Source organism: Calonectris borealis, chromosome Z, assembly GCF_964195595.1.
Source record: "Calonectris borealis chromosome Z, bCalBor7.hap1.2, whole genome shotgun sequence".
In the NCBI taxonomy this organism is placed as follows: domain Eukaryota; kingdom Metazoa; phylum Chordata; class Aves; order Procellariiformes; family Procellariidae; genus Calonectris; species Calonectris borealis.
In genome coordinates, this window is record NC_134352.1 from 43,170,987 (window position 1) to 43,182,055 (window position 11,069).

Below are 11,069 nucleotides of genomic sequence, written 5' to 3' on the forward strand. Positions count from 1 at the left end.
TTTGATAACTTGTATTTGAAAACTGCTGCTGGCATCTTGGACCAGAAGAAGGGCATGTGTGCCTGAAGCTTGTCTCTTTATTGTCCTACTTTCTTCTTTTCCCCTACATTGGACGAAATGATCTGATACGATTGTCTACAAAACTGCCTTGCCTGATCATCAAACCACTGCTAGAGAAAGTAACTGCTGCAAAAAGAAAAAAGCTGAAAGTCCTGGTAGTGTGAACTGACAGATGCCATTTAGAAGATTTAAAATGCATACATTCAAATCAGACGCTGTTTCAGTACTATTGGGAACGTGACAGCAAGATGGCTAGTTTTGTAAATGTGGTCTGTCTAATTCTCTTCTTGGTTTAGTGCCTGCATAATAAAGTAACCACCTCAGTTTAGAGGTGAGTTGGCAGGTAGCTGGGTCTGTTCCTTTGTATAGACAACCTGTGCAGTTTAAGACAATTCTACCCTTCCTGTGTTTAAGGTATGAATGGATACTGCGATTGGGATCTAACATTTCATTTTTATTTCCTCATTATAGCATTGCAAAATGCTTATGCTGTAGTAGGTACAGTATTTACACAGCATGTTACAAACTGCTTAGCACACATTCTTGAGGAGGTGTAGTGCATGTACCTTCCATAGATAACTTGTGCTCCTGACAGAGACAGGAAAAGTGATTTATAACTCCAGATGTTTCCCCCTTAGTTTTTGCTGCCTTTGCTAAATGTATTTCAAAATATGGACAGAAAGCTTGCATCCAAATAACCTAAGCTAAACATAAGTAACCTGTGCAACTAACCTGAATACAACATCCCTAACGCAGTGTTAAGTTCATTTTAAAAAAAAAAAAAAAAGTAAATGAAATGCAGGATTGTCTTTGGGCAGGTAAATGAAACATCACAGGGATTGTTCTGCGATCTTTTCCTTCCACTATACACATGCACAGCATCATTAAAATTGGAGAGCAGTTGCATGTGGTTAGCATTTGGATGACTGACATCTTAATCTTTTAATTTGTGATGCATAGGATATAAGGGAACAGAAGTAATGCTTTGTTGTCTTTCAGAATAGCAGGTAACAGACTGCTTAAGCTGACAATTCTGTACAACCTTCTATCTGGAACTGTCAAATTGTGGAGCTGGCGTCCACAGATAGCCCTGCGAAATGCAAGTTCAGTGTTCTTTTTAAGCAATTTGTGCATTCCTGCAGCCGCATGTGAACAGGCTGGCAGAAACCAAGCAGGCTTTCCCTGTAGAGGGGAAAAAGCCAGTTGCTCCTGCAAGCTCCTGTGGATTTACCATTGTAAAGTTCAGAGATGTGACACTGTGGCAAAAGTTTAAGAAATGGTAAGATTAATGGCATGTTAATTTAAATGGTTGCTTTGTTATCCTTTCGGCATCATTTGAACTGTGGAAATACTTTGTTTTGCTTTAAGTAAAAGCAAAAGGCAAATATATTGAAAGGTTAAGGAAAAGAAATATTCCTGTCATTGGAACAAAGAGTGAGACATACCTGGGCTTAATTTGAAGAAGCATGAACTGCCTGTAAGTAAGAACATACTATTTTGTTTTGACTTCTAAAACATAGACTTCCCTAAGAGAGAATGGCTTTTAAGTGTTGAGTAGAATTTTCTGTTAGTGCCAGCCACTCTGTAAGCATATTATAAATGCCAACAAGCAGATCTGAAAATTGGAGTCTAGCCTTTTCAGCACTCACACTTGAAAATGTTGCCCAGTGTTTTTTTTTATTTTAAGTTCTGATCATCTGTGACAGGATGCAGCTGCTTTCCCATCACTCTGCAGTGACCTGATCCAGTTTTATTGTGTCTGAGAAAAGAGAGCATAGATCTGAACCTAATACTGGACATATTAGAAAAGCTCTTTTTTTGTGTAATGGTATATTGGGAAAATATGAAGACTTCATTAAAAGCCGAGGGGTACCACAAGAGGGTGCAATTTCTTTGATTTTCATAGCTACTAAACCAACTTTTACAGTTCTGACGAGTCACTTGGTCTGAAGAGGTGCCTAGTGTCTGAAATTTGAGGGTGTTAAAAATCAGCCAGACATGCCTGTCTCTTGCTCTTAGCTTTGCCTCTGAGTCTTCAGCTTGCACCTTGGTTCTCAAAATAATACAGGCTCTGAATTGAGAGCTAAAACTGGTTAACTGCCTGGTATTCTCCCTCCAGGTCAAGAACAAACAGGAAAAGACCGCTTTTGGGTGGGTGTTTTAATGCGTACAATCCCAAATCTGTATCTAAAAATGCCCGCTTTCAGTCAGATAATGCCCATTTATTGCACTGATCTAAGCACAGTGGTTTGTCTAGTAAACCACAAAGCCCTTACTACTCATACAAAATGAGAACCAAGACAAACGTTTTTCAACTAGCTATCCAGGTAAAAATTACACCAAAGATGCTTTGAAACATGAGTTTTGCTTCTAAAGGAGTTCATTCATCATCCTAGAAGTAAAAAAATTGCATGACACACTAAAAATAATTCATGTGCAGTGGCACATGGGGATGACTCCGTTCAGACGTGACTCGAATCTTTCTTACAGAAACTATCTGCAGTTTTCATTAAGTTAAGCTAAAAAGGCACCTCTTGTGTAACAAGGCATAAAGAACTTTTTAAAAAACACTTTGGCAATAAAAGATTTTTAACCTTAAATCCTGTGAGTTAGGTAACAAATTGGATATTTGGAATTTTCTGATCACAAAAAAAGATGTGAAGAATGTGTATTAGAAATAGTTTGATAAAGCAGTTGGATGAACACCTATCCATAAGCATACATTGGACTGGACATTGGCTGAGGTGGAAGACTTCCCACAGACACGGGAAGTGAAGGAGAAGGTCCAACTGTGAAAAAGTAAGTTATATTGTCTAAAAGAAGGAAACATTTATCAATCTTGTATTCAGTATCTCAGATCACTGGTTGACTCAATCTCCACTGCACTTCAGTGGGTACGCTTTGTACATGAAAGACGTGAGTCCAGAGCCAATATGATGCCACTTTATTTCTAAAGCTTTCCATACAATTATATTTTGTATGTTGTCTCACCGCCCCTACCTTTTTTCTCACATTTTTCAGCTTGATGTTGAATGCATACAGTAAGAGTTCACGAAAGCTCTCGGAAGTCACCAATGCCCTGGTGAGGTTAGCAGGGATACAAACACAGAAGCTACAACTTCCTGAAAATCTGGCAGTGAGACAGTGGTAGTGTCAGGCACGGAACTTCATCACGCATGTTCCTGCCTCTTACACTTCTAGAAAAATAAATATATTGTTTCTAACAAAGCTGTAAATTATTTCATCACTTAATAGCAGATGTGTCCATCTCCATGTTTGACAGAGTAAAAATCAAAATGAAAAAATTAAATTATTGTGTGTGACCCTTGGCAAGGTTTTCAAAAGCAGGCTCTTCGTAAAATGGGGGTTTTAACTTTGTATGGTGAAGGGTTTAAAAAGTTTGTAAAAATTTCATCTTACGTCTTTTACAGAGCCACGATAAAAATACCAACAGTAGTAAACCAGCTCTTAACATTGCAATCAATTTAAATATTGGGAAAAATAAGTTGTTTTTATTTAATAATCAATGTAATTAAAATGCTGTTTCATACCCTTGATATCCTTACAGGAATTTCTGTATGTGTAATTCAGAAACTTACTCCAGAAAAGCCTCACCCTGAAAAATGGCACGCTCAATCTCCAGCACTATTTCAGGGAGAGATTTTTCTAGACTGACAGTAATAAAGCGTTCTGGCACGCTAGGAGGTTCCAGAGTATCAAACTGAGACTTGAGAAGTTCAGGTGGCATAAAATGTCCTCTCCTCTTCGCCAGGCGGCCAGCAATGATGTCTATAGGCCCATCCAAATGAACAAAGAGGATCTTCAGTGCCGCTGTTTCTCCTGGTTGCTCTGGCTGGTTGCTTTCAATTGCAGATGCCCCACTAACTAATACACGCCTATACATCTTCTTCAGTGCAGAACAGGCCAGAATTGCATTTTCTCTAGATGAGTCTTCTCTATCAAAAAGAAGAAAAAAAAATACATCCACACATGGTATAACAAAATGGCTCACTGGTTCTGCTGAACAAGGGAGGCAAGCCCCGGATCCTTGCAGAGGACGGCCTTGGGAGTAGTGGCATTTTTTCATCATTTTGACAGGATTTTGAAATAATTTCCAATGCAGGTAAAGATGTGATTTGAAAGTGAGGTCAGGCTAGCCAGCCTCCTGGTAAAATCTCAGTCCTGGGGACCTTCTTTATTAGCCACTGTTCCTTCCTAAGTTAAATTCAATTCTAAGCACAAGGAAGTGTCATGACCATTTCCTTAATGGCCGAGAACAGCAGCAACTGAATATCCACGCAAACTCCCATTCCCTTATCTATAAAATGAGTATACTAAACTGTCTAGAGAGTAAGTGACTGCTGAACAGTACACAGCTCTGTTCTTAAATACATATGCAGGTATACTTCCAACACCTGTTTTCACTGTCTCAGATTTAACTGTAATGTTAAATTTTGTTTCCTGTAACCATACTCATTGGCAGCACTGCATATATGCCCACTCCAAGTTAAACAAGGGATTGGATGCAGGTAAATTAATGCCTTGCACATGTATTTTTTAATGGTAAGGTTTTTTAAAATAAAGCAAGCATTAAACTGTGGGTGTGTCTGTTCCACCGAAAAGCAAATCCAGAGTTAGTTGTCTCTATGAAGACTGTCTGAAATGTCTGCCTAAGAAAATACATTCTGTAATCAAATTAAAATTAGGTATAAACCTATTTAAAAATCATGCTGTGTTCATCAGATTTTGGTTCACAGGAAAACAAGAACTTGTAATACCTACTATTATCACCCAGGTGAGCTAACACCAGCCTCAGCTACTTAGAAGTACCAGTAATTAAACATTGGCATTAGGCTCTTTTAAAGTATACTTGATTTTGCAAAGTTTCTGGAGCTGGGCAGTGGCCTTGGGCTAGCATGTAACATGTTTAGCCTGGAGAAGAGGAGGCTGAGGGGAGACCTCATCGAGGTCTACAACTACCTGAAAGGAGGTTGTAGCGAGGTGGGTTTTGGTCTCTTCTCCCAAGTAACCAGCGATAGGACGAGAGGAAATGGCCTCAAGTTGCACCAGGGGAGGTTTAGATTGGACAGTAGGAGAAATTTCTTTACTGAAAGAGTGGTCAGGCCTTGGAACAGGCTGCCCAGGGAAGTGGTTGAGTCACCATCCCTGGAAGTATTTAAAAGACGTGTAGATGAGGCCCTTAGGGACATGGTTTAGTGGGCATGGTGGTGTTGGGTTGATGGTTGGACTTGATGATCTTAGAGGTCTTTTCCAACCTTAATGATTCTATGATTCTATAAAGCAATGAATCCAGCATAACAATCCAGATAGATGAATTTCTCAGTGAATTAACCCATGCTCCAGTGAGGTACGCTCACCAGATGTGCCCAAGCAAGTAACAGCCATTGTGTAAAGCCAGGCTAAACAGTCCCTGCTCTCCCAGCGTTTCCTCATTTGGGAGATGCTCCGGTCCCTTCATCATCTACGTGGCCCTTTGTTGGACACTCTCCAGTATGTCTATGTCTCTCTTGTAACGGGGAGCCCAGAACTGGACACAGTACTCCAGGTGCGGCTTCACCAGTGCCGAGGAGAGGGGAAGGATTGCATCCCTTGACCTGCTGGCCAGACTTTGTCTAATGCAGCCCAGGATATCGCTGGCCTGCCTTGCCAGAAGAGCACATTGCTGGCTCACGTTCAACTTGGGTATCCACCAAGGCCCCCCCCAGGTCCTTTACTGCAAAGCCGCTTCCCAGCTGGATGACCCCAGCGTCTGTACTGGCGACTGGGGTTGTTCCTCCCCAGAGGCAGGACTTCGCACTTCTCAAACTGCATGAGGTTCCTGTCGGCCCATTTCTACAGCCTGTCAAGGTCCCTCTGGATCAGCCACTCCTCCCGGTTTGGTGGGATCTGCAGGCTTGCTGAGGGAACACTCTGCCCCATCGTCCGGATCATTAATGAAGATGTTAAACATGACGAGACCCAGTATTGACCCCCAGGATACACAGCTAGTTACTGGCTTCCAGCTAGGCTTCGCGCCACTGATCACCACCCTCTGCGCCTGGCTGTTCAGCCAGTTTTCAATCCGCCTCCCTGCCTGCTCATCCAGCCCATACTTTCCATCAGCTGCTCTACGAAGATCCTATGGCAGATGGTGTCAAGCAAACCTGACACCGTTATCTCACTCAAACTAACGGTATTTCACAAAATTTTATCCTACTGTCATTATTGGTGTATTTTGTGGTTATATCCTTTTCAAGTAGCTAATGTCAGGTTTATTACTGAACTGGACCCTTGAAATTATTTTCACATAGACAGTAGAAAAACAAGTATCATTGGTAACAATTTTCAAAACACTATTGTTCAGGTATTATCTCGCCCTCGGCAATTATTATGACAGCTTAGATTAGTGAAAAAACCTGCAGAATGTTTTTACACTACTACATACATTTCTGCTTTGGAATGCAACGGGGGAAATACTTTTGGTACTTTTTCTGTCTTTAGCCCAAAATCCTTAAAGCTATATGTTCTCTTACCTCCTTAGTATATCATGCAATGCACAAAGCCAGGGAATCCTGTCCTAGAAAGAAAACAAGTCAGTTCAAAATTGTGCATGAAACTGATTTGAAACAATTGCTTCTAACATCTAGAGCATTTGACTAGCGATGAAAATTAGCATTAAACTGTACAGCAAGTTCAGTTTTGATTCTCTTTCTTCCTAATGTAGATTTGCTACCACTGCCTGAAGGCTAACAAGAAGTACTAGGCATATTACTAATAAGATGTTTTTAGTGGAATTGTAGTTTTTACACTACAGATACCTACAAGTATCTGATGGAAGTAATATGTATTTACATGTTGCATGCACCTTGTACACCTTTGAAGGACAGTCAACTTCTCTCTTGTTTCCATTATACAATTCAAATGTACAGCCTGAATTGTTTTTTTTCTTTTTTTTTAATATCTTGGCATACACACACAATGCTTTGGATCAAAGTTGAGGTTTTCAGGAACAGACAGGTCTAAATTTAGTTATCTGCAATAACCTAATTATGTAATTTTTATGTCAGTAGCAATCACAAATAAATGTAATCATAGCCACAATTTTGCAACGCCTTTGCTCAGCAGTTAGGCAAACACAATATGAGGGATTGATCACCTTCTCATTATAATCTTATTTTAAATTTTAAGCTCCCACAAACTTTTGTCATACCTATTGAGCACTAAATAATTGCTCCCATTTAATCTTTCAATGCTGTTCCTGCTGGGTGACCACAACAAATGATAATGTGGACAAATAAATGCAACATTTTTTTGCTATTGTCATCACAGAGTAACTTCCCGCTGGCATTCAGGAACGCCCTCACCATTTTGCATCTCTGGTGTTTCAGAAGAGATGCTTCCCTCTTGCTGGGCACCATACACCAGTGGTTTAGTCATTCAGTTGTGCAATGCTACTTTAGACAACATACTGGCTTATATGAAGTTCCAACCACCAGCGAAAGATTGAAGTTTTTAACAAGAATCTAGAATATTTTTTTTCAGTCTATAAAGAGTGCTTTGAAGAACTCCCTAGTTCAGCTTTATGTTTCTAGAGATTTCCCAGAAGTTCAAGAGATGTCATCTTGTAACTTTTCTAATTTTCTCAAGTCTCTGAATTCGTAAGTATTGTAAAACTAAACTTGCTCATTTTTATGTGTTTAGGCTGAAGAACAGGCTGAAGGGAAGGAAGCACACTTTAAGTAGGAGCGTAGAAAACAGAAGATTATGGAGTAATCACTGCAGTAACTGAAAGTGATGAAATGTACTTCAGGAGAAACCTTTGTCTTCATGTATTTAACTCAAAGCAGCAGCATGTGATCTCAAGCTGCAATTCTGTATATTGATATACAGGGAGAGATTTCTGACAAATCCTGAATCGGCACCAAACCCCTTGTGAGCTACCAAGCAGACTTTGATAAACTATTTTTTTATGCAGGATCCTTTGTAACACAAAAAGCCTCCCCCTCTTACCACCTGCAGACCTATACATTCAGCCTATGCTTACAGTCAGCCTCGTCTACACAAAGCACAGTCTACTCTCACACGATGTGCCAGGGGTTACAAAGATAAACGTGTCGACGACTGTTCTTTCAGGGTTTATACAAGATACCTCATCGTTTAGTGGTATCCCTTCTGCCATCTTCTTTTTATTCTCTGGAGAATGATAATCGTCTGCATCGTAGAATTTCCACCCCAGCTAAGGAAAAAAAAAGTAAAATGACGGATCATTCAGCCAAACCAGGTGAGCTAACAATAAGGATCCCAGAATTTACAAAGCCGACACCTAAGAAATTACAGGCCCCTTACAGCACAGCATGAATCACCATTTATGTCACGGCCACTAGCAAAAATTTCGGCGTCAGCAAGAGCCGAGCCGCAGCAAGAGCCGAGGCACCGCGGCGCTACCTGACCGACGGCCCCGCGCGGGTGCCGGCCCCCGCCCCGCGCCGTGGGGACGGGCAGGCCGCGCTGCCGGGCACGGCCGGCTGCGGGACCCGCCGCCCGCCCGCCCGCCCGCCCGCCGCAGCTCGCCGGGCGCAGGGGGGGGAGAGCTGCCGCTGAGCGGCGCCGGCCGGGGCGGCCCGCCGCCCTGCCACACAGCCGTACCTTCGCCGCCAGCCGCGACCCGACCGTGGTCCTGCGGGGAAGCACAAAGAGCGGGTTACACCCCCCCGCCCGCCGAGGCCCCCGCACGGGCGGACTCCCGCGACCTCCGGCAACGCCGAGCCGGAGCCCCCGGCCCCGGGCACCCGCCGGAGCCCCAGGCGCTGCTCCGCCCCGCCGCCCGCCCGGCACCTACTTCCCCGAGCCGCTCACGCCCATCACCACCGCCAGCACCATGGCGCGCCCGGCCGCCCCGCTCTGCCCGCTCCGCTCCGCAACTCCGCCTCCTCCCCCGCCGCCCCAGCCCGGCCCCCTGCGCGGAGCGGCGCGGCGGGACGGCACCCCGCGGCCGCCCCGGCCCGCCCTCGGCCGCGGGAGGCGTGTGCGGGCCCGCCCGCGGGCCCGGGGCGGCGGGGAGGGCCGGCCCCGGGGCGGCCGTGGCGGGGTCCCAGCGGGAGGCGGCGGAGGCGCCTCCTCCTGCCCCCGCGCCGCAGCCCCGCCTGGGATCGCGGCGGCCTCCCCTCGCTCCCCTCCTCCCGCACCCCGGCACACGGGCGCCGCGTCCCCCGCCCTCTTTCCCCGCAGCTGCTCCTTGCGCTGAAGGTACCCGGTGTCCCCCGGGCCCTGTCCGCCGGTAGCCTTTCCCTCCGGCCGGCGTTTCTTTCCTGCGGATCCCCGGCACTGCGTTCACCGCTCGCAGCCTCGGTAACGCACGCCAATTGATAGAAATGATGAATAACAAGCGCGCGTCAAAGCGTGCATGAATGCCTGTGGGTCCCCGTTTTACCTTTTGCTCATACAGGTCTGTCTTTAAAATTTACTTAACCCATGCCGTGGCGAACTCTGGTTTAGTATTTTTTTAAGGATTAATCAAGTCGTACGTTTAAATTGCGGAAATGCTGCTAGGCACCGAGCATTCTGGCTGTTGGCACGTAGGTACGTCTGACCTAGCACCCTTTTTGCTCTTCAAGGCTGAACGCGGCGGTGCTGCCGAGCCGCGCTGGTGGGGTTTCGCCGCGCCGGGGAGCGGCGCCCGTGGGAGCGGCTCCTCCCTGCCTGCCTACGGGGGGCACGGGGTGCGCCCGGCTTCTGCTTTCGCGTCGGGCAAGAAAAAGACTGCTGCTGTTCGTAGGCGTTTGTTTTGAAAGGCAACCAAGAAAACCCGTGGCGTTCGCGTTGAGTGTTTTGTTTGTTTTCAGCCTCCTCTCTTAAAATTCGTCTTTGCAGGATCACATCGTATCCGAGGTGGAGAAATTGCTGCCTACAGCTAACGCTGCAAAGAGGACTGCTGCACGGTGGTAGCTGGGAATTACAGAAATCCCTGCACAAAAGTACAAAAGACTCGGGTGACAGTGTCTTCAGGGAAAGGTTGCGGTCTAAATAGAGAATATGGATGACAAGAAAGTGCAAGTGGAGCAATGTGGGTTTTTTTTTTCTTTTTTCCTTTTTGCGAGTGTTGCAGTAGGTCTGTGTCTCGGATGGAGGTGTGGAGGGAACAATACCTCTTGAGAGAGACGAGGTAGAGGGAGGCAGGGGAATAGGCACACCTGATGCGTGTGGGATGTCCCAGACCTGCAGCTCACGCTGTGCGTGCACAGCAAGTTACGTACTGTAGACACTGCGTTTGTTGCTCTTGCACAGACCACATATGCCATACATGAGTGGCAAAGCTGCTTTGCCCATGCACAGTGGGCATGGCAGGGATTTATGGGCTTTGGCAGATTGGTCTGAATTGGCACTTCAACTAAACAACCAAATGTCTGGAAATTCCAGTCCGAGGTCTATATATTCTACTTACGCACAATTTGCAGGCAGAAAAGGAGGTAATGGTCAATTGAGCTCAGATGGCTCGTAATCCTACCAGAGGGAAGAGCTAGCAGGTACCTAGAGTAGATGGCATGACGCTAGGGCGTTGGGAAGGGAAGAAGTATCCATGAAGAAATGGCAACGCTGGCTGGACACCAAGGATGATTATATCATATTGAATGTTTCACTCGAGCTGTGGGAGTCAGCTGCTAATGCCTTAGAGGCCGCAGTTATCAATGTGTGGTAGTGCGTAGTAAGTATATTCTTTAGGTTACAGGTACTGAGTTGTTCCAGAATAGGTGGTAGTCCTAATTCTAAATATACTGACGTAATGTTTCTCATACAGTCGTGATTATTTGACATAATATGATAGATTTATTCATGTTTAAAAAACCCTGGGTTTTAAAAATGGTGTTTTTATAATATCGTCTCAAATATGCTGTCATATGGATTTTGAAATGGTGTACCTTGCTTGCTTATCCATGGCTCCATGCTTCTGTGTGAGAAATTTTGGTTTGAAATAATAAAAGAGGTCTTAAATGAACATATTATTAACGATA

At 44.8% G+C, this 11,069-nt stretch overlaps 1 protein-coding gene and 1 long non-coding RNA gene across 3 annotated transcripts; one reads left to right on the forward strand and one right to left on the reverse strand.

The window, feature by feature from the left end:
• Positions 1 to 2,987: 2,987 nt before the first annotated feature.
• On the reverse strand, positions 2,988 to 9,003 carry IDNK (IDNK gluconokinase). Its single transcript, XM_075137708.1, has 5 exons — positions 8,900 to 9,003; positions 8,707 to 8,737; positions 8,210 to 8,296; positions 6,594 to 6,637; positions 2,988 to 4,016 (listed from the first exon to the last, which is right to left on the reverse strand). Exons 1-5 carry the CDS (start codon positions 8,938 to 8,940, stop codon positions 3,656 to 3,658), a joined length of 564 nt encoding a protein of 187 aa, XP_074993809.1. The 5' UTR covers positions 8,941 to 9,003; the 3' UTR covers positions 2,988 to 3,655.
• Positions 5,174 to 11,069, forward strand: LOC142075788 (uncharacterized). 2 transcript variants are annotated; one of them, XR_012671025.1, is made up of 3 exons: positions 5,174 to 6,253; positions 7,390 to 8,341; positions 9,931 to 11,069. It is a non-coding gene; the product is annotated as an uncharacterized LOC142075788 (long non-coding RNA). The 2 variants fall into 2 exon arrangements; XR_012671026.1 differs by having other exon boundaries at positions 5,175 to 6,253; positions 7,769 to 8,341.

Excerpts from the sequence above, each read along its gene's own strand:
- IDNK (XM_075137708.1), bottom strand. The coding sequence starts at position 8,940 with ATGGTGCTGGCGGTGGTGATGGGCGTGAGCGGCTCGGGGAA. Across the intron at positions 8,297-8,706 it reads GGTCGCGGCTGGCGGCGAAG|CTGGGGTGGAAATTCTACGA; the intron begins GTACGGCTGTGT and ends TTTTTTCCTTAG. Across the intron at positions 4,017-6,593 it reads TTGCATGATATACTAAGGAG|AGAAGACTCATCTAGAGAAA; the intron begins GTAAGAGAACAT and ends TCTTTTTGATAG.